Source organism: Haliaeetus albicilla, chromosome 18, assembly GCF_947461875.1.
Source record: "Haliaeetus albicilla chromosome 18, bHalAlb1.1, whole genome shotgun sequence".
Lineage (NCBI taxonomy): Eukaryota > Metazoa > Chordata > Aves > Accipitriformes > Accipitridae > Haliaeetus > Haliaeetus albicilla.
The window spans coordinates 29,316,192-29,343,026 of NC_091500.1; the positions used below are offsets into that span (position 1 = coordinate 29,316,192).

Below are 26,835 nucleotides of genomic sequence, written 5' to 3' on the forward strand. Positions count from 1 at the left end.
TGGGAGGTTTCTCTGGAGGGTTTGGCTGCGTTACGTGAACATTAGGAATGGCTGAGTTAATTGTCAAGTGGAGAGCTGGGGTGAGATGGTAAGAGATGAGGTGTTTATGTAGAAATTGGGGCTCTTCCTGAAGTCATTCTGTCAAGAGAAGTTTTGGGGAGACCCCAAACATGTCCAGTTGGGATCAGGGCTCCTCCGGTAGGACCCCACCATTCTGTCCTTCCTCCCTGCTCTGCCCTTCCCACGTCTCCCTCTCTTCCCCTCCTTGTAAGAGCTGCTGCACTGTTCAGTGCCACCTGCTTGGGTGGCGAAACAGGGACTGAGGCTGAGCGAGGGAGGGGCAGGAGGGATGCAGAGGAGCACCGCTGCAGGCAGCCGAGGAGCCAAGACCGGCGTGGGTACCAAGCCACAGGGCCTGCGGGTAAGCTTACCCACACGGCATTCGCCTCAGAGGAAGGCCCACATCCCTTGGAGATAACAGTGTGTGCAAAAGCAACACACCCCTCCCCTCGGAGATAAGTTTGTGTGCACACACAACCCGGAGGTAAACACCCAGGAAGGCAAACATCCAAGTCATGCACCTGTACGGACACGGAGCACGTGCAAACATCCACCACGCGGCTGTACCCGTCCTCCCGGGGTGGCACAGCTGAGCCACACGCGTGTTCGGCACTCACCAGACCAGCACTGGATCTGTTTTTGTGCTAGAAAAATCACGTCTAGGGCTGTGGGGTGCCCCAAAACCTGGGGATGCTCAGGGAGAGAGGACAGGTGGAGTTGGGTGTCATCTGTGGGTTGAGCTGGCTGCAGCTTTCAAAGATGCTCGGAGCAACACAGACCCCAAAGTGCTGTTACGTCCCAGGTTTCGTGTGCCTGGAGGATGGTGTCGTCTTTAGGCACTTCAGTTTTCGAGTAGCCTCCATGCACAAAGCAGAGCCTTAAAAAGTTCCTTTAAACTGCGAGAAGGGTTTTTGTTAAACTCCTCGTGTCTCGGAGAAGTTGTGAAATTGGCACAAATGAAACTGTTGCTGGCACAGCCTTGCTGCACCGGGAATGCTTTGCAGGGGATTTCAACACACATTTTGGGGACCCTGCTTTCTGACCCCTGTAAAGGGGGCTGAACCAGTTGTCTGGGCTCCACTTCGATTCAGGGGAGAGCAGATCTGTGCAGCCGACAGAGCTGCTGCTTGCTTCGTGGGAGCGGCATGCGTCGGGTTTATCTCCCCGAGTTTTAGGTGTCTGCAGCAATGGCACTTGCATCTGAGCCTGAACCACATGTTGCCGCACGAGCTGATGGGGCAGACAAACCGCACCGTTTTAAGATGTCCATGATGGGATTATTGCTTCTGTCTCTGCAGCCAGCTCGGACATCTGCACTGAAATGTCGACACTGGCAGATGAATCACAGCTGTAGCTGGTGGATTTGGATCTTATCCTGAAGTCGAACTCCAGAGTTTTATTTTTCAGGACTGACTGGCAAATAGCTAGGGCACCATCACGTATATCCCAGGTGAGAGAAGGGGAGCTGGGGAGTTCTGGTGACAGTCAGCCCTGCGTGTGCTGTCTGCAGATACCTCCCAGCATAACCTGCAGAGCCCGTTTCTGCAATATTTCTGAGTCTCTCAGTGGAAGTTTAGTGGCAAAATGACTACTGAGACCGTGAAAAACTATGGTTTGGTGCAAGTTGTGCTGTTTTAGGAGCAGAGGAACCAACAGGCCAACACCAGTTACAGCGTGTGACGTGAAATATACAACGGTGCAAGTGTACAACTGCAGTTTACAGGACAAGCTTGCAGGTGTCCCTACCCCTCTGCTCGTCTCCAATATGGTTAGGAGCACTTTATGAGCAGAGTTAGAGATGCTGAACAGTTGCAGGTAAAGGCACTGCAGAATGAGACCCCCAGCCTGCCATGCTAATTGTAGGGGCTCTTGAGACATACTTTGGCACTTCAGTTACACCATGCGGTTACTCTGATTAAAATACCAATAGTGGGTTGTAACCAAGCAGGGGGTGGTGGTTCTATGTCTCATCTGTCACCGAGAGAGTTTGCTGCAACGCACCCCCAATTCTGGGGCAAGCAGCAACTTGAGGAACCCTGTACTGATAGGTAGGAGCCTTGCAGAGAGTCAGGGAGCTAGACATCAGCTCTGTGCTTCTTGTTATCTTTGTTTGTAAATACTGCAGGTAAATATTAACCTTCTTCCTTGGGAGGATAAACTAGTCTCTAGACTTTGAAGACTAGGAGCACTGTATTGGTGGTCTGGAGCTGCAAAGTGCTCCTGATGTGGATGCAACTGAGCAGTAAAGATGAGTCTGCAGCTTGTCTCTACTGGGCATCCTTTGCTCTCTGTCTCCCTACATGTGTGGGACTGCGTGTACTTCTCACTGGTTTTGCTAGTAGAGGTTTATTTGTCGTGGATCAACGGCATCCATATCCGTGAGGAGGAACTGAGCTCTTGGGAGAGAGATGATGCTGGTCCTGCTCAGGCGATGCCATCCATGGTGGCTGTGCTTGAGTCCTCGAAAATAACTGAACAGGGTTGAAGGCTCCACTGAGTCTGTGCTTCTTGAGTGATGCCAAGAAGCATCAAGCAGGAGTAAGGAGATGTCGTTGCCTCAGTAGCTTGTGACTCTTTGAGTGGTCTTGATGCTGCAGCCAGCACTGTGTTATCTACTGCAGAAAGGGCAGTGACTCAAAACTACAAAAATGTAGGATCTGTCTTGCAGGGAGAGATGATGATGAAGCTCAGGCTGGTTATCTCGGCAAAAGAGATTCAAGGCATCAGCTCCTCTGGCTGATGGACCAAACCAGTGATGTGTTGGAGGCAGAGGTTAGCTTGTGGTTTCTGTGTTAGCCCTGTCTGTCTTACATGAACAATCATAGCAGTGCCACATCTGATCTCTTCTTGTGTCAAATCACAGTAAGAAGGGAGTCTGCTCCTTCCCTTGCCAGAGATCTACAAGTCTCGTTTGCGGTTCCTGTCAGTTTTATTGGCTGCCTTTTCTGTTTGTGTTTTGAGGTGTGGATTTGTAACAGTGATGATGAGGAACACTTGAAAGATCTGTCAAGATCAAGGAACTGGGAGGATTTTTATTTATTTTTTCCTTGGTGGGACCTTGCTGTCAGGGTTGGATGTCTTGTTGGGTCTAGCTTACTCATGAGTAACTGTGCTGGTTGGGTGGAGGTTCGCTGTCTCTTCTGCAGGAGCCCAGACTGGATGATAGCCTGTGACAGCGATGAGAACAAGTGATAGCGCTTGGCTGCTTCCCCGCTGGAGAGGTTGGGATGCTGGCACAGAGAGGCTGTTTCACACCACGCGGACGTGTCTGGGACAATGTGCCAAGCGAGCGAAGAAGGTGGAGGGTGTGTCTGAGGAGAAGCCTGGGAGGGGTGCAGGGTGTAGGATGGGGTGCTGGCACATCTGGAGGTGGGACGGAGAAACTTGCAGAAGGATTTGTGGGCTAGGCCTGGTTTGAGCTTGGGTGTGTGCTGTATCTGCACAAATCTGCATGTCCTCCCTTCTGCCATCTTGTCTTCTGGCTCAGTGGGGGAGGCCTCCCAACGGTGCTGCCTGCCAGAGAAGATGCTTGCAAAACCCCATGGCTTCCCCCTCTGTCCATGTGGCTTCCATGTTCATCTCCTCGCGGCAGCTCTTGCGCATTCCTGACCCTGGGAATGGGAGATGAGACTTTGCCAAAGCTCACCCACCTGCCAACTGGTCTGATACCAACAGCCCAGTTCAGAAGAGGGGTTACCGATTAGATGCTGCTGGTTGCTTTTCTGATGTACTTAGCATTAGCATACAGATCTCCCAGTCAGAGAGATAAGGGTACCCCAAATGAACATCTCGCAGCAGGCTCTGGGATGAGCAAAGCTCCCTAAGTGGCATCTCATTACAAAATCTAGTGGTTTTATTTTGTCAGAATATCTAAATTAATGGCAGAAAGGCTATGACTTATGTGACTTTGAGGCCAGGGTTTGGTCACAGGTGAATAGTTGCCAGCAGACTTGTGTTTTAGGAAGCCATTTGACACACCGTCTTCAAGAGTGAAGAGTGTGCTTAAATTGCCGTGGCTGGAAGGTGGCTGATGTGGGAAGCGGGAGATTTGGGTGAGAGCAGCGACCAGCACCGCACGGTGTGTACAGTCACGAGCAGGGGATGGTGGTGTCTTAGTGAGATGTGGTGTTTGCAGCTCCTCCATGTCTAGAAATTCTTATTTCACTGAATAAGAAAGGAGTTAGGAACTTTATGGCAGGGAATAGAAATCACAACACAAAGGTCTGGTTAGAAGTTGTGGCTTTCAGGCAGAACAAAAGAGCTCTATGAGACAAAGACTAAGAAGGGAATTGGATTTGGGGCTGGGGTCGGTGGATTTCAGCCTGGAGCGGGGCAGGGGGGTTGCGGGAAGGGTTTGTGCAGCTCGGGGCTGTCTGTGCTGCGGGATGCACCCGCTCCTGGGTCAGGCTTCAGCTCTGGCAGGGCTTTGCTGAAGGGGGAGGCCAAACAGCTGGGAGAGGAGGTGAAGCTGGCATAAATCAGGCCTGCAGGAGTTGATTTATCTTCGAAGATTAAAAATACTTTTTATCTAGCTGAAATCACGGCCTCCATCTAGGCTGTGCAAGGCAGGGGCTGTGCTTGCTCGCTGTTAGCTCCAGATCCCTGCCGCTCGCTGGAGGGGAGTCTCCTGCTGCACCTCTGCCAAATCAGGAATTTACCCAGGCATTGCTCCGTGTCCGTCTGCAGAAGAAACGGGGGTCGGTAAAAGCAGCCGCAGCACCTCCAGAGCCAGTCCCTCCTTCCCTTTTGGGTGCTCGCTGACCCACATGTGCAGGCTCGCCAGAGCCGAGCGAGCTGGCTGCTCCCTCAGCCTGTCCCTGGGTTCCCAGCTTGCTGGGTTTTTTTTCTCCAGCAGCAGCCACATGGCCTTTCACAGCCCACACAGTTTTTCTTGGGTTGCAGGAGCCCTGGCAGCAGGATATCAGAGCAGGCTTCCCTGCCAGGGCTCTGAGGGTGGATAGACCAGCTTTTCTCCTTCCCTTATCACCTTAAGGTTTGGGAGCAGGGAAGCCGCTGCACAGCTGCTGAGCCGTTGAAGAGCTTTTTGGTTTTGGCAGCAAAGGGAGAACATCAAGAGTTGCGATGGCTGCAGAGGGACCACCTAAGAGAGCATGGGAGGTTGGCAGCAAACGCGGCTGAGCAAAGAAATGGCAAACTGATGTTGAAACTCCTGGAAAGGGGAGCGTTGTTGCTGTAGAGTGTAGGGGGAAATGGAAGCATGGGAATGGCTTGCCACTAGATGGAGTGAATGGTCTTATGGGGATTTATCTTCAGCCTCTGGCAAGTTCAGTCTAGGACCTTCGCTGTGGGAATCGGTCCTTTCTCCTGGGCTTGACTTTGGGGAGCTGACTTGAGCTGGCCGCCAGCGTCTTCTCCAGTGCTGCTGTGGTGTGTGCGGTGTGGTGATCCAGGCTGTTGGACGTAGAGCAGAAGAGTCACCTCCAGGGATTGTGGGCACAGAAATCGAATCCTTGAGCTCTCAAAGCCCATGTCCTTCAGCAGAAGCGAAGCTTGGGACTCTTCGGGGTGAGAGTTTCCGTGTGTGAGTATGGAAGATGCAGGAGCCGCGCAGTAAAAGGACATCGGGTAGGGGCAGTGGCCTTTTGGGAAGCAATCTGTGCAAGGGTTGGAAACATGGCCCTCATGATGTGTGCCGAGTTGCAGCGGGACCTTATGGAAGAGCTAGCCGCTGATCTCTAGATCCGCGGTGCTGGCTCCACTGGCCCCGTGGCCATCCCTGGGGAGCTGACGACTTGCAGCAGGGGACCCTCACATCCCCTCCTGTTCTCCCGCCTCTTGCTGTTGGCAGAGAAGGCTGCAGACCCCAACAGGAAAGATGCAATGCTGCAAAAGGAGATCGACATAGGAAAACCTTGGGCTGTCCCTCTCCGGTGCCGGCTGGGAGTGTAAGGAATCCCTGCAGCAGCAGCTCCCCGGTGACGCAAGCGCCGGCGCAGCGGCCCCGTCGGGGTGAGATGCAGCGCTCTTCCCACCGCCCGCGCACCAGGGGAGGGGTGAGCTACAGCAACAAAAATGCGCCCTTCCACTTGGGTGACTGCTCCCAGTTAGAGATGAAAACATTTGTTCCTGAAATTGGAGTCATTCCTGGGATTGCAACACCCAGGCTGTGTTTCCAATTAATCTGCTGAAGTCGTCATGCATTTCCAAGTGCATTGGCTCAGCAGAGAGAAATCTGGCATTGCCTTCGCACTGAAATGCCAGCTGAGATGCACACAGTATTAAATGAAGAGAGAACGGCCCCGGCAGGCTGGCCCACCAGCACCTGGCACAGGATCACGAAGGGGCACCAGGCAGCTCCGGTATGGCGGGGGGGATGTGGCAGAGGGCAGAGCAGCCTCCTCCTGGGAATGAAAACGCTTGAAATAGTTGTTGAATTACTGTTGGGTTTTTCCTGACTGGTTTCCTTCTGTTTCTGGGTGTGTGTTTTGTTTTGGGGAGAAGGGGAGGGGGGTGAAGTGAGTTATGCTTGGTCTATTCGCTGTGTCTGCAGGAGTGTATTTACATCCTCGCTGCCTTAGTGGTGATGAGTGGGAGATGTTTGCCGTCCATTGGGGATGATGGTGTGACCTCTCAACCCCAGCCTCCTCCCAAGCCCTCCCGTGGGGTGCTTCTGCCCCTGGTGAGGCAGGCGAAGGCTGGAAGCTGGTGGCTATTTTGTTTGGGAATTGGGCGATCTCTTAAGCAATGCCTGCGGTGCTGCGTGTGGGTCAGTGTCTGGGTGCCTGCGGGGTGAGGGGCGAGCGCTGCTGGCTGCGGATCCTGCCTGCTGAGTCTGGAGCGCGGTGGCCTGCAGAGCCGACTTGGTGTTGGATGGTGGGTCCTGGTGGTGAGTCTCCATGTTAGGCACCTCTCTGGGGAGCTGCTGGAAGGACAGACATCCCCTTGCTGATGGTTTTTTCTCTCCTAGGGCTGCTTTTGCAGAAGCCAGGGTTCCTGCCTGGAGTTGGAAGTGACCCGACACATTCCTCTCTGATCTCCCGTGTGATTTTCTGAGAAATGAAATTGGATCTAGAGCCCGGTCCCAGCTGGGTGGGAGCGGTCCAGTGTGTTAACACAAACACTCATGGAAAGGCCGAGCTTGCGTAGAAATCTTCCCTTTCCAAGAATGAGGTTCAGGCTGAGGCCCCCCTCCCTCTGGAGTCAGCAGGGATGACGGATGGGAGCAGGGAAGGGGGGGACAGGAAAGCTCAGCAGGTCTCCTGCCACCGTGGTCACCGGTGGCTTTTCCCTTTAGGGGGAAGGATGCAAACTGTTTTTGCAAAAGGAGTGTGCAAACTGCTTTTACCTCTTGGGAACTGGCGCTGGGATGGAGAGTCCGGCTGCCTCCAGCTCCCTGCTCTGCGGAATCCCTCTCCCTGTGCTGTAGGGATGGCGTTACCTGCTTTGCTGCAGCGACGCTTCATTTAGAGCTGGAAAGTGTTAAGCGAGGACGGTGACAAGACCACTCCCAAATTGGATCACGCTTGCTTTCCCATCTGCGAGGGCAGCACCGGGGCAGTACGTTCTTCGGTGGGAGTGTCGTGCAAGCCTGTGCACCCTTCTCGGAGGCCAGCGCAGGCAGGCGGCCTGCGGCAGATGCGTAAAAGCCTGAAAAAAAGCCCAGGGAAGCGAGGAGAGGAGGGGGAAGGCAAGTTTACCACTGGTGTTTAATGCCACAGTGCGCCAATTTAACAAATACTCTTAAGGATGTTGTGCTAACTTCCCAAGTTGACTTGCTCCAGAAATACAGTTTTCCTACGAGTCTCTATTAGAACAAGTCTCTGTTGCATAGATTTTTAGCAGCGAGGATTTGATTTTTCTATATTTGCTTGCAGGACAATAATACTGATGCTTTCTATTTTTAACACATCAGCGGGGCAAAAATGCACTTGGGAATCTTCCGGGAGCAGAGTAGCTCTGCTCATAGTACTGCCTGCACGGCTAGGCTTCGGGAGCAACGCCAGCAGCTCAGCGAGCAGCCTGGGCTTTGAGAGTGCCTGGCCCCACTTTTCGGCAGGTAAATAGAGGCCAGACTGCATGGGGCTCGTTTCCCTGCTCTGGTGGGCACAGCGGAGCCCGGGCTCTGGGGTCACAGGGCTGGCCGGTGGTGGGGAGGAGCAGGGACATGCGGCATCGTCCATCCTTCTCTTCCTCCCGTTTCTCTCCCTGCTGTGGCCCTTCGAGGCTGCGGAGGTGGTGGGAAGTGCTGAAGGGTTTGTGGGTCTGGCTGTGTTGCTCACTCTGTGATGCTTGTTTGGGTGGTGCCAGTCTTGAACTCCTAGCTCAGGTCCTAAGAGCATCTCAAGCCTTTTATTTTTTTATATATATATATATATATATGGGTTTCTGTTTGTGTGGGGTTTTTTGTAGGTTTTTTTTTTAAGAAAAAGTTTCTGTCACCACCTCGATGATGAAAAAGGGCTGCAAGCGATAACCTGCAAAACCCTCCAAAACGGGAAGTGAATAACAAAACTGGCACTGACTTGAGTTGGAATCCCAAGTTTGGGGACTGATTCATAACTTTGAGCGGTTCTGCCCCAGCCAGGTCCTTCTGCCACCCTCATCTGCTCAAGCTGCCGTCAGCAGCCGTCCTACGGCAGGATGGGCTTGCGTTGGTCCTTACAGGGTTTTCAGGCTGCTGACGTGCGTGCTGGAGGAGCCTGAACATGTGCACCTCCCATTTGGAGGAGAAAATAGGAATTTAGGGTGGAACTTGCTCCCTGGGGGCTTTGTTTTGCCCTCCGGGCTGGGTCCAGAGAAAGTGTCTTCTGCTGTCTTGGTTTTTTAAATTTTTTTTCCCTGAAGTGGAAAATCCCACCAGTCTCAGGAGTGGATTTTATCGCGCTGTTTGTGCCTATTGCGAAGACTCTGGTTTCCAGCCCCTCTGAGGGACTGCGCACAGCAATCGCCGTTTTTCCACGGCACCTGGTGGCTGCCAGTGGATTTCGGATTAAATCCAAGACCCGCCCGTTCTGCCCTGGGGGTCCCAGTGAAGGTCGAATCTCTGCCTGCGGCCGTCCCTCCTGGACGGGGCAGCAGGTTTGCATTTCGGGGCTGGTCCTTTGGGAGCAAAGAGGCAATTTTGGTTTTGCCATCCCGGGCGTGCAGCTGCGCGGGGCTCGGCCCCTGGCTGGGACAATGGCAGGAAGCCGGGAGCCGCGCGCAGCTCCTTGCTGCTGGCCAGGCACCGCATCCTCGTGGAGCCCGGGCTGCCTCCGCTCCCGCTCCTCCCTTGCTATTTCCATCGCATTGTCCGGAGGAGAGGAAGGATGTTACCAGCCTTCTTCCTTTTTGCCTCAAAGGGATGTGGGGTGGGCGGGGAGGGGAGGGGAGAAGATTTTTCTCGCTGGCGGTTGTGCAATAGGCACAATTTCTGCTATTCGAAGCACCGTCCCGCTCCGCCCAGGTCAAGGGGGTGATGCATCTTGGCCTGAGATGTCCCTGAGGTCTCCCCTCCTCTTCGTGGTCTTGGCAGCGGAGATGCATCGTGTCCCGTGTCCCCGCTGGCAGCCAGTGGGCTCAGGCGCATCCTCCTGTACAAGGCAGGGGCTCGGAGATCCATCGGAGGAGATGCTTCTGCAACGTGGCTTTTAGTGCACACGCAGACGTGGCCAGACTCATGGTGCTCAGCAATGCCAGGGGAGATGCTGCTGCCTCCACATCCCTTATTCCCAGTGGTAGGGTGAGGCTGTCATGAGGTTGCTGGCACTCGACGTAAGGTATTTTGGGAAGGTAAAGTGGGATCCTAATGTTATAAACACCCTGAGCACCATGTTGGGGGGGGTGTATGTGTGCAGATGTCATGGTGGGGCTGCAGGGGATGGAAGGATAATCCCTGGCCCCTCGGCAGAGATGGTTTCAGATGCCTCTGAAAGCATTGGAAGAAGCGTGCAGTGGGGAAAGGGAATGGAGAAGGTCACCTCTTGCTTTGTGATGGAGAAATATGGCCATGAAAGGGGGTTCTGGCTTTTCTGGGGGTGTTTTTAGTTCTTCATCTCGTGGACAGGGCTCTGATGATTACAAAGAAACGCTGCGAAGTCCTTCCTGCGTTTTTGCACAGCTCTGACTGCTGTGGCCGTACAAAGTCGAGGCTCCCTGCTGCGCTGGAGAAGGCCGGGTTCCCACGTGCCAGGAAGTGAAAGCAGAATTAATTAAGATGGGAAATGATCTTAATTTGCTCTGGCTAAATCCCTTTAGCACAAGTAAACCCCAAACATTTGAAGCAAAGATCTTGGTCAGAGTGCAAGCCACACCTCTCCTGTCATTTAGAGGTGGAGAAATTGCCTGTGACACATCTGTGAGGGTTTGACTGTATGGGAGAGTTTTACCAGTTTTACTGGGGTGATTGTCGCTTGCTTGTAGCAGCCAAACTGGGAAAAGCCCATCTCTTGCTGAACTGGATCCCAGCTCAGCTGGGATCACCCTGGGATAGCCAGAAGAGTCCAAATTCAAATCTCACGTGTGCTGGCGTTGAGTCTGCCCTGGGACAGCCCCAGGACTTAGCAACACTGCTGATTTTTCCATAGGGGAGCAGAAAGCTTTAAGGATCCCTTTTGGCTTGCTTTCTTCGCTTGTCCCAAAGCGGATTGGGATGCAGTGCGGCTGTTTTGTCCTCCTCGAACAGCATCTGCTGTGCGTGGTACCCGTCACATGCCGTTCTCAGGGACACCCTCCATACCCTGCTTTGGAGCTGCCGAACATTTCTGACAAACCCCAGGGTTGGGGCCAGCCTTCATAACCTGCCAGGAATATCGGGAGCTCCCGGATTTCGCTGCTGACAGGAGGTGTCCGGCAGTGCCAGGGCGATGGAGCAATTACTTGGCAGCCATCGGAGCCAGCTCTTTGCGTTAGTGAAAAATGCGAATGATCTGCACGCTTGTGAAAGTACCATTCGTCCCCGGGGGGTCGGGGTAATGACCTTGCCTGCGTGTCCTTGGCGATTTAAGCCTTCCTGATACTTTGGCCACGCGTGTCCCGTTGCGTGTGTTGGCACTGGCCGCCCTGCAGTGGGGTACGCGAGGGAGGAGAGGTTGCGTGGAAGGAGGAGGGGATGCGCAGTTCAGTTGTCTCCTTCCTCCTCTGTTGTTTTGTGGTTGTAGGGAGGCTGTGAGCATGGAGAACACAGCAGAATAGCAATTCTTTTCTAAACCAACTTAGAAATTATGTCAGAGGAGCTGATGCAACAAAATACCACTTCAGGTTGGGGCAGAAGTTTTTTTCCCCCATTTTTTTAAAATACGAGCAAGCTGGGCTGTAAGCTTTGTTATGGTCTATCTTATTGCGTGTTCCCGTTTGCAAAGGAGGGAGGGTCTTGTGTTCGTCTCCGGCAGCTGCCACGGCGAAGGGAGTTGGGAGTGGGCATGCATGGGAGCAGGAGGAGGGCTGGCATCGTGGACCAACCTCTCTGCTCTGCCGTGGCTTTTGCTTCCCTGACAAAGACCTCGGCATTTCCACCTGCTGCTGCATGGAGCCTGGGTGCCAGCCACCTGCCCGAGCCCACGCAAAGCCTCCCTGTTTGTTTTGTCTAAAAGCAATATCCCCCAAAGCTGGGGAGGGGGGGGAAGAATACCCACTCTGGCTTAATTGCATTTAATGAGTCTGATGGGGCTGGCTGCCAGCAAGCCGAGGGCTTTGCCAAGGTTCCTACTTGCCCGTGAGAACTGCAAGGGTGTGGTGTGCGGCCGCGCCTGGCTTTGCAACCGCTGGGAGAAGAGATCTGAGAGCTCCCGCCGCCCTTCGCTGCGGTCGTTGTGCCGCTCGCCTGATGCCATCAGCCCAGCCCGCGTTGCAGGGCTGAGCTTTACGGGCGCGTTGACCCCCGAGGACTCAGAGGGACGTGATGACGTCTATAGGTGAGTGTGCCAAACGGGTGGGAATGTCCCTTGCAGATGTTACAGAGGGCCTTATACAGATGGGTTTGTATTAGACGCGCCGTGAGCATCCTTTCTTCTGGAGCTGGGCCCAGTTCAGCTCTGCAGCATGCACCCAGCCAGGAGCTGTCGTTTGTTTGATTGTCGGGTGAGTTTTAGGGTCCTGGATGGGTGTGTGATTTTGCTGAGTTGACACCAGGTCTGATCTTGAGAGGTGCCGAGGGTTCAAATCCCAACACGTGCGCCGATTCCTCGGTGTCTGAGGTTAACGCTGCTGCTCTGGGCTCACCGGGGGTTGGTTTGTTTATTTATTTTCCTTTTTTCCCCTGTGCTTGAGCAGCTCAGCGGCAGGATTAACCCTGCTTTCTGGGTTAAACACCCTGGGCAGTGTTGCTACATGAGTGCGGAGCGCACACACCCCACCGCACCCTCCGTCCCGCTTTGGCTGCCTCGGGGCACCCGCGTTCTGCAGCCGTCAGCTGGGAGCTGGCCCGCGTCCTCCTCCGAGGTTTCTCCCTGCCGACTGCTGTTTGCTCCTGGTTTTCCCCGGGCAGGCTCCAGTTTTGTGTAGGACACCGGCTCCTCCTTGCATTTCTTCACCCCCAGATCTCGCGGAGACCCAGAAATCCTGCCTGATGACTTGGCATGCCGTTTCTTGTAGCTTTTCCAGCCCGGGTGGCATTACCCACCTTCAGCGTCGTGGATCTCTTCCCATCGTCTCCCCCAGCCGCTTGCACGCACCAACGGTAACCCAGATTTACCCCCCAGGGCCGCTGTCACTGGTGTCCCCATGGTGTGGGAGAAGGCCTTGTTGGATCCAGGCACATTTCAGGCTCCTCTGCATTAAGGATTTGACACCTGCACCTTGCCCAGCTGCACAGATGCCAACTTTGAGCCAAAGGCTGTGCTTTCCTAGCTTCTCTGTGAGCACCCAGGTATGAGAGGCAGTGCCAGACAGCCCACAGTGAAGGATACCAGAAGCGTATTTGTGCAGGAAACTGAAAATGTTGCGGCTTCCTTCCTCTGACATAAATAGCTCTCACCCTAAAACCCGACTCTCCGCTCTGCGTGCTGGTGATCTCCAGTGCTGGCTGGAGGGGACGCTGAGATGGGGTGGGCAGTGGTTGGGGTCCACCATGTGCTGTCCCCTGGTCTCACGGTGCAAAGCTGGGTCTGCCCAGCTTGGAAAGTTTCCTTGCTCAAACACCTGATGGTCAGCGCTGGAGCAAGGTTTGGGGTCAACGCCAGTCGTGCCCTTGCTGATGGCTGTTGAGCAGTCCGTAGATCTGCGTGGGGGATTTCATTCGTGCCTCTTTCTGTGGGATGCATCTTATTCCCATAGAGCTGGGGTTGCCGGTGTTTCTCCCAGCTCCTTGTTCTCCTGCTTTCTGTGTTGTATTGGGCCTGAGTGTTTTGTTTGGTGGTTTGTTTTTTTTTTTTTTTTAATTTTCTTTTCATGACCGAATCTGCCTTCCAGCCCAGCCTTGGACCTTGGCCAGCGTTTGCCAAAGGGATTTCCTTCTCTGCAGCATGCAGAGAGGCTCCAATTAATGGGCAGGTCCCCTTGAGTAGTCATTCACTGAGAGTGGGTATTGTGGGAGTCCGGGCTTTTTGTCTCAGCACTTCCAGATCAAGCAAGACACCGCTTTGGAGCCCTGAGCTCTTCCCCAGGGGCTTATGAGTCAAGCTGGGCTCTTGCTGTGTTGCATGCAGCAATTAAAAAAAATAAATACGTAGGCTGAGCTGTAGCGCTGGTGACAGCAGCCCCCGTGCAGCGGTGACCCTTCGCGGGCGGTGTGAGGCGAAGCAGGTTGTAGGTTTGAGCCAAGTGGATGAAGGCATTGTGCCGTCCCTGTGAGGCACTCCATGCCGCGGTGGGATGCTCGAAACAGCGGCTTCGTGCGTGCAGGGGGTGACAGCAGCGAGGACCCCTCTGCAACGGCCCCCGGACGGGCTGCGGGCAGCAGCGTGGTGCGGGGCAGAGGTGCTGACAAGCCCATCGGTGTGCTGTCCAAACCGGTTGGGAACGCTCTCCTCTACTTATGCAAACGGCTGGTAATTGAGGAGAGGTTCGTATAATCGTTTGATCTCTCCTCTGCTTCCCTTGGCACGGAGGCTGCATCCTCTCGTGCTGATGTAATCAAACCCGGTGCGGGAAGACGAGGCGTCCTGCGCCGAGAGGGTGCTCACTCACTTCCCGGGAGCGCTTGGCTGCGGCTGTGGGGCTGCCACACGGCTCTGCCTCTGTTGGTATCTACCTGCTTGGAGAACAGAGACCTGGAGGAGCTTACCTGGCCAGGACCGGTGCCAAAGCCTCTCTCCGAAGAAGATCTGTGTTGGCTGTAGGCAGGGTGATGATGCTGAGGCTCTAGACCGGACTGGTGCCTCTTGCCAGAAGCCTGGTTGAGGGAGAAGATGGGGCTGTTAGAAGACACTGGGCTGTTCCAGTTCAGGCAGAGCGGGGATACTTGCTTGCCCGGAGATGCTGCCTATCATCCGCATTCGTCTTTGCCAGAGGGCCTTGGCAGTATTTAAGGTTTCAGGAGCGCACCGCAAACCCTCGCCCCTTCTCCGGCTGCTCCTGTAGCTGCGTCCGCCAGGAGAGGACATGGGCGGTGAAGATCCGTAGCAGCCCTCCACGGGATTCGTTTGCAGGGCTGGCGGGGCAGGAGGAGCGGTGGAGCTCAGCGTCAGCCCACTGCAGAGAAAGGCTTCGAGGGAGGACCAGGAGGAACGGCACTGCCTCTCCGTCGCATGACTCGGGATAGCATGATATGTGGGGCTATGCCGACCTGCCGCTGGTGGCTCTCGGGCAGGGAGTAGCTGGCAGACCCTGTCTGGGCTGTGCGACCAGGTGAGGGTGGTCGGAGGGGCAGGAATCCCAACGGGGTGGGCTACGCTATGTGGGAATGTTTCCCTTCTGGGAGGGGAGGACTTTTCCTGAATCTCGGCAGTTTCCATGAGCGGTAGCTGCCTACGCTGTTCTGGGGAGCACGAGGCACCGCCAGGCAACCTTGGCTTTCCTTCAACAGAGCCCTTTGGTCATGAATTTACCTCTGTTTCGGAGGAAATGGCGGTTGTTGCGAGGTTTCCTGGGGATACCTTGCACTCCTCCGCACAGCATCCTCCCCCACGGGCCTTGTGCTGCTATTTGGGATGGGGTTTATGACCGGTGGGGGTGGGAGGATGCAACTACTGGCAGGAAATGATTGCCAGAGGTTTCCAGCTGTGCCAGAGCTGTGGCGGGGATGGAGCCCACTTGCTGTCCCTCCGGTCCCAAGTCCCGGCTGCGGTTGCAGGAGATGAGCTCTTCAGTCCCACCTGGCACCTCATGCTGCCCACGCTCAAACCGTGTGGCGCGGGGACCTGATCCTTCTGCAAAGAAACTGGTAAAAACACTATTTATTTACTTACTTGCTTTAGACGCGCACAAGCACGCATATACCTGCCCGTGTAGGCATGGCTGATGGTGCCACATATCAGGGCACGACCGAGGAACAGCTGGCAGGGACGGGGATGCCTTACACTGGGTTCATAAGCCGCTATTTGTGAAACTGCAGTCCCTGTGTTCCCTGCGTGTGGCGTGATTCAATCCTGCCTGTGCCCAGCTCTTTCTGTGGCTTCACACCTGTGTGTCCCTGTGACCAAATGATCTCAAATTTAGACTTGAAACCTACTGCCAGGTTTTGCTGTGCAGGTTTTGCCTCTGCACGTTCATGGCTGGGTGCTCTGAAGGCTTTAAAAACTCATCCCTGGGAGATGGGCAGCATCCAGGGAGCTCAGCCCCTGGGACATTTGCAAGTTGCTCCAGCTCCTCTAAGAGCTGCATGTGAGCATGAAGGAAGTTGTTTGGCGGTTTAAGTACCGCCTGTGGTGAAGTTTGGGTCTGGTATTAAGGTTCGGGGCTTTGGCGTAAGTTAGCGTGATGCAGCGTTACCTTGGGATCCTCTTGACCAGCTTCGCCCTGCAGCCAGAATGCTTTCAAGGCCAATCTGAACATGCAGATTTGAAAGCATGCTAAAAACCTGCCTTGAAACAGGCACCTAAACACACCTGTGTGGATTGGCTCGCCCCACTGACCGCATCTGTGGGGCAGCCCTGGGCCAGCGAGGAGGGGGCTCGCTGTTCAGGGAGAGCACAGGCATCTGTATTTCCACTGCAAATGCAGCTGGACCACTTCCATGAATGTTTTGTTTAGCCCTGAAGCATTCACTAGACCTCTTCCTTTGGCAGTGGAGTCCTGCCTTCTGCTCTGTATGGATGTTGTGGGAACGTATAGCATGGTCCCGTGTCTTTGATAAGCCTGGATGGGAACACCGATATTGGGGTGTGGGCTGAAACACAGAGAGTATTAGTAGCAGCAGATCCAGGTACAAAGCTTTTCGCTCCGTGTCCCTGTAGCGCAGGCTGGCCTCAATGCACCGTGAGATTTTTGGGTCCTGGAGTCATGAGTTTCAAAATGTAACTACGCACATTTGCGGGGAGAAAATTCCAGGGAGGGCTATTAAATGTCTGACTCAAAGGTCACGAGCCGCAAATAACCAGCGAGAGTAATCAGGGGAAGTATCTCACCCTGATCCGCTTCCCGAGGCCTGATGTGGATCTCATTTACAGGCTCGAACAGAGTATTTTCTGATTTATGTGCTTGACATACCTAAATAATGTGCTTCGCTCACAGGTGTATGTGCATAGTCTGGGTGGTTTCAGGTGCATTGCTTTTAATCCTGGTTCATGACTTTGGTTGTGGAAAGGGTTTTGTAAATGCACATGTGACTTTGCCAAACTTTGATCATTGTCTGTCTCAATTTTTTTTTTTTCTGGAAACTTTCTGCAGCAGAAAGTTTGCAAGAATCAGCATAGAAAAATAGGGTTCTACCCTTGTGGAAAAGCTCTCAGGGGCTTTTCATAGAGAAGCATCAGCCCCCTCTTGTTTTGGAGCAGGAATTTGATGTCTGGTAGGGAGGAGAGGGATCCACCCACATCTGGCCAATTCATAAAGCCCTTGAAACTCCCAGTTAACATGCTCCATAAAGAGTTATCAGAATTTGGCAACCGACCGCTCCAAACATTACATCTACCCTGAGCATCATCTGTTCTCTTATGGCTCATGCGGGACGTTGCGTACGGCCTCTCCGCTCAGGGACAGCTGCGGCGGCGCAGGGCTTTCCCCGGAGCTGCTTTCCCTGGAGCTGTGCGGCAGCTCCCCGGCACTCCCCCGGCAGCCGCCCAGCAAGTCGAGGAAGGAGAAAAATGCCCCAAACGCTCAGATTTCGCGGGGTCCTGCGAGGAGACCCCCTGGAGACGCACGAGCGGATGGAGGTAGGGGGAGCAGAGGGGTGCGTGGAGCACCGGCTTGGGGTTCCCGCTATTCCCCCCACCGAGAGCTGCGAGACCCGATGGCAGTGCCTGTGTCCTCGCTTCTAGTGTAGCTGGGCAGAGATGCCGGGGTGATGCTGGTTTTGCCATTTTTTGCTTTTCTTTGAGGGGAGCATAGGGTTTGGTCCCGTAATTAAAACCAGCATCTTGGTGCATACACCCCAGGGGCCAGGGCGAGGTTATGCGAGGTACCCCGACTCTGGGATTTCCTATTTCTCGAGTTCTTGCTTTGTGATCTTAATGTTATTTCAACATAGTCCTTTTCGTGTGGTTTCTTATTTAAGTGTTTTTAATTTGAACAAATTCCCTCCAGCTAATTTTTGTTACTTGTGCGTGGCTCTGGAGAAGACCTTTTCCTTTTATTAAAGAGGAATGTTTTTAATCACACGCATTCTTCAACCCGGCTGAACTCTGAACCTTTCACAGCTAATCAACATAAGATGGGAAACGGTTTTTTAAAAAAACCTGCCTTTAACTGCTGCTCAGCCTCAGACAAAGCTCTTCGCTGTGTGCGATCGCCTCGCGGGCAGCGCTGGCACACGGCACGGCTGCACCGCGCCGCAAAACCCGGCAGCCTGCCTTCATGGCAGGCAGGGCTGAAGGCAGGGATTCACGGCAAGGCGTCGCTCAGATGCAAGTGGTTTGCTCCTTAATAATCTCCCTGCCCTGGTTTGTTTGCTTCTTGCTTTATTTCCCTCTTATATAAGCGCAGCTCTTTGCTGACGGCTGATATTGCCTCTTTAAAAAAATCAGGAAATGCCAAAGCAAAGATTTCTGTGTTGGTTTTTTTTGGGGGGGTTGGGGGGGTGGCTGTCTGTCTGAGAGCAGCATCATGACCAGTGATTTCCCCTTCGGGGAGCGAGCAACACAAGCTCTGGATTACCACCGCCAGCCTGGGAAACTCGCTGCCACCAGATCTCACCCTGGCCAAAAGCTTAGCAGGAGTCTGAGAGGCTCTTGACTGTTTGCAAAGCGGAGAGCCCGTCGCTGTCTGCACACTTGCTCCCTGTCTTTCCCCGCCTCGCCAGCAAGCGCACGGGCTCTTGGAGCGCTTCGGTTGTTTTCCCTGTGCTGTGCCATGCCGGCAGCCTGGAAAATGCTGGTAACCCGTGCCGGGTTGTCGAGCACAGAGCTTGCATTCATGCTCGTACTGCCGAAGGCTTTCCCAGGACGCGCCGGGGAGAGACTCCGTGCCGAAGCTCTTCTTGCTGTGTTGCAATCTCCCCTTTCCGTGGAGGAAGGGTGGAGCTGCCACGGCTGCTACCTGCCCAGGTGCGGAGCGGTTTGTGCAATGGGCTCGGCAGCCCTGGGCAGTCGCCTCCGCGTGCCGGCACCGCGGCGCGGTTTGCCTCGGCTTCCTCCCGGCGCCCTGGCATAGCGGCGTGTTTTCCTCCCGCTGACCTGGCTGCGCAAGGTGACCCAGAAAAACAACCGCGTGGTGCCACGGTGACGGGACGTCCGCGGCGCTTGTGTTTTACTGCCGGGCTGCGTGGTGCAAGCGGGGACAAGGCAGCAAGTCATCCCCATGGCCGCCTTCATCTCCCGCCCAGGAGAGAGGCTGATGCTGCCTTGCTTTGCACCCCAAATACCCGCTGTGTTGTCTGAGCTGAGCAGATAAGCTTTGCGATTAACGATTATTCAGCAGAAGCAGGGAGAAGAGGGAGAAGGCATCCCATCTTTGCGAAGAGGCTGAGTCTTGCTGCGTTTTAACGGCAGGGCCATTTGCAAAGCCGTTTGCCCAGCAAGTGCTGCCCCGGTCCCGCTGCGCTGCTGCTGGTGACATGGTGGCTGCTGAGCCCCTGCCAGCCCCAGCACTTGTGTGAAGACGAGCCTGCCACCAGCGCCGGCCTTCCCATGCGAATGTTCTTGCAAACTAAAAATAATTCGCAAAAATGTTGGCAGCCGGACATGCAGCCGGGAGAGGAGCCTGTCCCAGAAACCTTCTGCCTCTTCCCTGGGTGGGTGCTCCCAGCTCGCTTCTCCCTGCCCCGGCATTCGGCCCCGTTCCTGGCCATGCGGGTGAGGAAGATGATGGATTCGGCCCCCTGAGACTGCACAGGGCCAGCAGAGCATCCCAGTCCCAGCCCGTGCATCCCAGTCCCAGCCCCTCCGTGGCCATGTGTCATGGTGCTGGTGGCTTGTGAAGGGTCCGCTAGGAACCAGCAGGACCCAGGCCGCGTTGGGGAAAGGGACAGACCCCCCAGGAGCCATCGTGGGGCTGTGCTTTTGGCCTTCTTCGGGTCAGGGGAAGAGGAGGAGCTGCTCGCCTGGCTGCCTGCCCCCTGAATCATGTGTGAGCATCGGAGGCTGCCGAGGAGGGGAGTTGTTTACTGTAACTCTTGGCGGAGGTCCCGGCATGAAACCCCAAATGAATTCAAGCTGCAGCGGGAGGTCACGGCTGAAACAAACAGCTCCCAGGGCAGGAAGGGCTTTGCAAAGGGGTCCAGAGCTGCTGGAGCCTGGGCTGGAGCAGGAGGGACGCGGGACATCCCCAGGGAGCTGCCACACGCAGGTGCCACGCACCGGAGGGGTCCCAGCATGGGGACAACGGCCGAGGCTCCTGCCCAGGGGCTGGGCTGTGCTCCCAGTGCTGCCGGTCCTCATCCCTCGCCACCCTGGCGCTGGGCACGTAAAGCGTCGTGTTTCTAAGCTCTGGAAAACCTCCCTGAGTTTTGTGGCTTTAGCCCGCGCTGGCCGGGTGCGAAGCTGTAACGTCAGGGGCTTTGCACGGGCTGGGACGCCCGCGTCGCCCTGGGGCACTTCAGGCCAGTCCGTGCGCCCGCGGTGCCTTGTTTTGGTCCCGTCTTCCCTCTCTCCCTCCTCCTGTAAATTTTGCTAAAATGTCCCCAGCTGAGCGGGGTCTGGTGTAGCGGGGTGCTGCCTGCACCATCGATGTGCAGAGCTGGGGGGCCATGGCAGGAGGAGGGTCTGCGCAGCCTCTGCCGGCGGCTCTTCCCTGGCTCCGGTGCCTCTTGGCCGTGGGGATGCTCGACAGCCTTTTTCCTGGCTCTGGGCGAGTGGTGAGAAGTTGTTTTTCTGGCTGCTGGCCGCTGGCCTGCCCGTCCTCCCTCTCCCCCAGCACATGCGTTCCCTCCCACTTCTCCTCTTCCGCTGCTTTGGAGTTTGTTTTTAAAAAGACTAAACCAAATGAGGTAGAGAGATTCCCAGAGACCCCGCCAGTGCCTTCCCCCTCTGCTCTGTACAACTGTCTGCATCTCCCTCTTTGTCCCTGGAGGTGCCTGTAATAGCCCCTGCTTTGCCCCCAAGACCTTTTTGCCCCAGGGAGGTGCTGTCGGGGCAGCATCGGGCCCTGCCGAGCCTGAGGATGCTGATGGGGAGATGAGATCAAGACCGCTGCTGCTGAGCTTTGGCCGGTGGGAGCTGCCCGTGGGCATTTTTAGCATCACAAGCGGAGAAAGGCTGTGACAACTCTTCTCCAGATGCCATCAGCTCCGAGGACAGAGGCTGTGGCTTGGTGGGCTGGTCCCTTCCTCCTCATACCCGCACTTTCCCCTCTGAACGATGATTTTTCACGTAAGCAGCTCTTTTCAGTGTCTCAAAGCTGAGCCCGATGGCTGCGGTCCCCCGGTAGCCCTGCCGCGTTTCCCAGCTCCTGCCCCTTCGTGGTATACAGCAGGACACTGACATTTGGCTGGAGGGGACCGAGGGATGGCCGAGCTTCAGCAGGTTCCTGCAGATAGACAGCGTCACGTGGCGGGGATTTGGCTTGGCTGGGAGCTGTCAGAAGTCCCTGTTTCCCATCCTGAGATTTGCTCATTACAATCTGTCCTTGTCTGGCTGCCAGCAGCCCAACACGTTGGGTAGTACTACGCATGCCGTGCCGCTGCCTCCCTCCAGCCTTCCTCCCGCCGAGCATCCCCGAGGGGCTCGGCCAGCGCCCGTCCCTCCGTCATCCTCCTCCTCACTGGGAGATGGGAACACATGTGAGCTGAGAAGCAGGAGGTGAGAGCCCGGCTTATCGCTTGCATCCTTCAAAATCGCTGATGTTTAGCAAGATCCAAGGCCCTTTGGGGATTGCTGAAGCTGGGAGGTTTCTGGAGCAGCAGGCAGGTATGGCCTCCCAGGGTGCTGGTGCTGGCACCGTGCTGCAAGGAGGTGGGACCGAGCGCTGCAGCCTCTCTGGTAGTGCTGGGATGAATTGTCAGCCCTGTGGACGATGTCATCCGTTTTGGGACTACTGGATTCTTGCAGGTGTTGAAAGGCACGTAGAGAGAAAACTTGGGGTCTTCTTGCTTAGGGTAACTTCACTTGGGCTCTTATTCGCTCGTAAAAATGCAGCTGAAACGTGCTCATCTGCTTTTGCCATGCCTGACCCTCAAAGGGGGCTGTGGGGCTCATTCTGCCCATCTCATGGCATAGCGCCATGTCCAGCCCCAAGGTCTTGGTGATAACAGGGCAGAGAAGCTCAGCGGCTTTCAGGCTGCGGCTGTTAATATTCCTCAACCTCCATATCATGCTGGTTACGGTGGGGTAGGCGGGGTGTAGCAATTAGACCCAATTAAACCCCAGGCAGTTATCAGCAAGATGGGAGAGAGAATGGAGTAAACCCTGTGATGGGGTTTCCTGGGAACATCAGGTCCTTCTCCGACATGGGCTGGGGTCGGGGACGTTTCTGTCGTGGAGAATCGAGCTGGTGCAGAGAAGCGTTTGTCCTTGACCAGAGGGAATTTTCCCTGCCTGGGCCATGCAGGAAAGCCAGAGCTGGCCCCGTTTCAGCCAGGCCATGCACCCTGTCGTCTGCACGGATGTGCGCCTGTGGTTATTAATAGTCCCCGTGCCCTCCTTGGGTGTACACGCTTGTGCTCCTTTGCCTTGCAGGGAGGCGCGGGCCGGGGCGGGAGTTTGCTGGGTTTCCCCCTGGCAGAGCTGTTTAAATGCTGCATTACGGGGCAGGAGCCTGCAGAGATTTCTCCTGCAGTACTGCAGTCATCAGCACAAGCTTCCTGATGCCATTGAGGCTGAGGTTTGAACAGCACAGGGTGTGGTCCTCTGTCTATAAAATAACATTTGCATTTGGTTTTTTTGTTTTTTTTTTTTAAACTGCTTTTGGAAAACAATTAGCTCTTATGCTGCAGCGACCTTGGCCCTGCATCCTGCAAGAGCATCCCCCTTGCAGTGTCTTTTAGTGCTGAATTCCCTGCCTACCTGCCTGTTTCCACCTTCCCCTGCGCTGCAATGCCCATGGTGAAGTGCGAAGCTGCAGTGGCCACGGCTGCCTTGCACCCGGCTGAGTTTGCTTTGTGGGATGCCACAGGTCCATCGGGGCTGTCCGTGTGTCCTTCAGTTGCTGTCGTGCTCGCTCATCCCCTTTCTGCCTGTACTTGGCCGGCTCGCTGCCTGCTCAGCGCTGCAGGAGCAGTGCATCTGTGGGTGTCCACATGGCTGGGTGGCTCTTCTGCAGGTTTGTCTTCTGTTTGTTGCAGCTGGAGGCGACCAGCTCTGCTCTGCACTGGCCCGTGGCACGTGCAGGATAAATTAAGCAAAGCTTTAGGAACTGGTCGGTGAAAATCCCCTACTGCAGTGGGTGCTCTGACGCTCTGTGTAGTTGGGACTATTTTAGGTGTTCCCATGAGGATGGGGGATTCACCACGTGGGGAGGCTGTGCATCCAGGCAGGGTGGGAGCGTCTTAACTTTGCAAAGCAGTTCTCAGCTGTGGTGTTGGGGAGAGATGCCTGCAGCACCTCGAAGACTCTCCGAGGCTGTATGATTTACAGGATTTTTTTGTCCAGATGATGGAGGAGACTTCTGCAGGCAGTAGATTGTGTGTGGCAAGCCCTTCTCAACGGCAGGACATGTTCCTCACAGTGCCCTTCTGTGCACTGGGACATACCCGGGCCCCATCCTGATACTTTCCCTACCTACCTAGGAGGGTGGTCTGAGCCGGACATGGACTGAGCTGTGCCCCTCTTTGTGTCTCCACAGCTGCTGTGAACCCGTGCACCTCCCCACGGGTGCCCCAGACCGTCCCCATGGACCTGCGGATCGGGCAGCGCGTCGTCAAGCCCGGCTCTGACACCACCTTGCTGGCCCTGAAGCACACGCAGCAGCTACAACACCAGCTCTTCCTCGCCAGCCTGCACCAGCAGCAAGTGGAGCAGCTCGCCCACCAGCACGTGAGGGTATGGGCACCCCGGGGTGCAGGGGGAGACCTGCACCCACTTTCGGTAGCAGCTGAGTGAGGACTGGGCACTTTGAAGAATTAATTTTGCCCCTAAAGCACGTAGCTCATGGTGCCGTGCGTGTCTGCCAGCAGTGCCCTGTGTCGGGGCTGGCTTTGTCCGGGCTCCCGTCTCTGGCAAGGATTAAGAGGAAGAGACTGGAAATCCCAACCCCAAAATTACCTTCCCAGGTGAATTCCTTCTTTCCCCTGAGCTGGAGAGTTTGTAGTGCTTTTTAGCCAGCCCGGAGACCTCTCCGACACAAGGAGGCTGGTTAGGGAGTCAGGTGGGGGTTTTGTGTCTTACTTTCAGGCCAAATCTCCGTCCTGCCAAGGCCAGCAGGAGGGCTGGGGCCTCCTGGGATGTGCGAAGCAGGGAAATGTTTTCAGCCGCATACCATGTGTGCTGAGCGAGGAGCCAGAGCGACTGGACAGGATGCCTGGTGTCTGTGATCTGCCACTCCGCTTGGCCACCGCTGTTTTTCTGCCCTAAAGGCATGGCTTACTCACTTTACAAGCTAATTTGCTTTTCTGGGAAGTCTTCACTGAAATTCTCTAGTGTCACCCGGAATAGCACCCCTGCCCTGCACAGCTTCTGCTGCCAGACTCTGCATTGTCACAAAATTACAGCAAGGTTTAGCTTGGATGGCTTCTCTGGAGGCCCCTGCTGAGAGCAGGGCCAACTTCAGAGGTAGGGCAGGTTGCGGAGGACCACGTCCAGGCGAGTCGTGACCATCTCTAAGCAGAGACATCACCCCCTGCATGTCCCAGTTACAGGGCTGCACCGTGCTCATAGCAGGAATCAGTTCCATATATCCAAAAGGGATTTCCCTGATGGCGCAGCTGTCCTGTTGCTGCTCATCCTTTTGCTGTGCCTCCATCTGCTCTGGAACCCGCTTTGGGTGGTAAAAGATACAGTTGTAGCCCCTCACCTCTAGACTAAACAAGCTCAGCCTCATCTGCTTCTCTCACGTCCCATGTGCTCTGGTCTGAGCACCAGCCCCACTCCTGGTGTGTGGCATGTGCTTACTGGTCCCACTAACCTCGTCTGGAAGCCCCGGGGGAGTCATACTGAGGCTTTTTGGGAGAGGCTGAGCATCAGCTTGGTCCACACAAGGCGAGTTTGAGATGCTGCTGCTGCTGCCATGACTGTTGGGTGCTTAGAGTGATTAGTGCTTTCTGACCTCTCTGTCAGATGGGATCATCTCTGAAAACCTCAGCTCTGGAAAACACCAAGATCCAAACTTTTAAGACTACTATAATCGTTTTTTTCTTTTTTTCCCTTTTTTAGTCAACTATGATTTCTGGTTTTTGTTGTATTACAACATGACCTAGCTACAGATATGTCAAAACATCATGAAAGGCGTCAAGTTGAAACAGACTGGTTTGAGTTTTACAATGTCCCTGGGGAGAGCATCTCTGGAGACAAAGATGCATCCGGTTTGCTGTGATGAAACAACTTAACGTGTTCTTGTCGGCCAGGGCTGCCCATCAGGTTTCCAAAAATGACATAACGGACCATTTCAGACATGCTCCGTCACCATGTCATCATGCCTTGGGCTTGGGGAGGGGGTAAGAGGACTTCGGTCTGTGTTGGGTGAGGCTGGGGTCTCCTGGTGCTGACGTCCCTCTCCTCTCACAGGTGACCATGGAGTCCCCACACCGCGAAGCTGAGCCTGGGCAACAGGAGCAGGAGCTGCGGCAGATCCTCAACAAGGACAAGAGCAAGCGAAGTAAGAGCCTCCGTGTGTCTGCCGGCACGTGGCACTGGGTGCCGAATCTCTGCCCGAGGAGCCGTGTCCCCAAAACCGGGGGGACTTGGCTCACAGAGGGGGTGAGATTTTAGAAGGGGGCTCAGCAGGTGGTTCTGCCGTTATCCAGACCAAGCTCTGCCCGCTCTTAGTCTAAAGGCACGTGATAGCATCCATGCCACTGAGCATCTCCGTCCTGTGCATCAAACTGAGCTGTACTCTGTGCCTGCCTGGGGCCAAGAGAACCACTTAGTGTCCGTGGGGAAGTCTGGTCCTCCTGAGCAGCAAGCAGCAATGCCAGAAAGTTGCTGGCAAGAGATTTTTTTGGCTCTGGCCTGGCTGGTGTTTGTCCTTCATGTCCTTCCTAGCAATGCCAACTAGGTGGTCACAATAAATCTCCATGCTAATGTTGCATCGTGCCCTATGGCCACTGCAGCGGTGCTACCGGTGCTGACAGTGCTTGTGACTGCCCTGACACTGGGCAGGGCATGAATTTACCTCTTAAACTTGCAAGCCCCAGGCTGGAGAACCTGTGGCAGTGGGGAGAGGTTAGTGGGTCCCCCCATGCTGGGCAGAAAAATTTGCAAACCCTGTCTGGCTGCGATCTCCCTGCGCCATCTAGTGCCAGTCACTGCAGGGAGCTCGCAGGGAGCTTGCTCTGAGCTTTTGGATGTGCAGAGCTCTGCATCACAACCCAAAGATGCAGCTGCAGCGTGCATTGGATGTGCTGCGCCCGTCCCAGTGTCCGTGAGCCTACTGTCCACCTGCCCATCCAATCTGAGCTCTGTCAGGATGCTGATATTTTTCCTTAGCTCCCATGTGGCTGTGGAGCACAGGCTTGCCCTGCTGTGGTTCACAGGGTTGATGGGACTAATTGCGATGCTGAAAACGCAGTGCCTGCCCTTTTCGTGCCATTCCTGAGCAAACAGCTCCTGCGAACGCAGTCAGCTTGGCACGGCTGAGTGCGACAGCCTACGCACAGCCCCTTCATGCACTCTGGGAGTTAATCATACAAATTAATTAACTAACTTGTGCTCAGAGGTGCCGAATGCTGGCACAGAAGCGTGGAGCATCCCTGTTGTAACCACAGAGTGTTCCTGCTGGAATGGATGGATGGGGGTATGGCCTGGCATGGGTAGGAGTATGGGAATGGGCCCTAGCGGGGTGCAGGGGGAGGTATCCTGAAGTGGGAAACCATATGGGAGGCTCATGGCAGCCGGAGGCTGGCGATTGCAGCACCCTGCAGCAGTCAGACCTCTGTGTGGAGGTGTTTCACCACCACACTGGAGCCAGGTGTTGAACGTGGGTCGCTGCTGTTTGTTTGCCAGTGGGTCGTGGTAAGTCTCATGCTCTTCTGGAAGAGCACAGCTCCATCAAGAGATTCAGGAGCCTCAGAGCTATCCCCTGAACTGTTTGGAGGTGCTTTATTTTTCTTGCTGTCTCTCGTGCAAGCTGTCCCCATCTGGGGGCAGAGTGTGGCTGCGTGGGGAGCTGAGGTGCAGGACAAGCAGAGCTGTATGCCATCAGCTGGAAATTATCAGCATGTAGCACAGGCTCAAAAGAGCCCCAGGGCACAGTGTCTCTGGAGAGGCTTCAGAA

General features: G+C 55.1%; 1 protein-coding gene across 11 annotated transcripts in view; it reads left to right on the forward strand.

The window, feature by feature from the left end:
• The window catches only part of HDAC7 (histone deacetylase 7), a 93,314-nt gene that overhangs the window by 50,353 nt on the left and 16,126 nt on the right, over window positions 1-26,835 (forward strand). For 3 of the 11 annotated variants that reach the window (XM_069806257.1, XM_069806259.1, XM_069806255.1), the window contains exons 2-3: window positions 23,251-23,447; window positions 25,128-25,218. In XM_069806257.1, the coding sequence (XP_069662358.1) occupies window positions 23,251-23,447; window positions 25,128-25,218 (288 nt within the window). Of the gene's footprint in view, window positions 1-6,246; window positions 6,381-6,876; window positions 6,908-7,009; window positions 8,078-11,884; window positions 11,913-14,764; window positions 14,785-16,974; window positions 17,250-21,032; window positions 21,270-23,250; window positions 23,448-25,127; window positions 25,219-26,835 lie in introns of those variants that run through there. The other 8 variants (XM_069806262.1, XM_069806254.1, XM_069806253.1 and 5 more) reach the window with 8 other exon arrangements.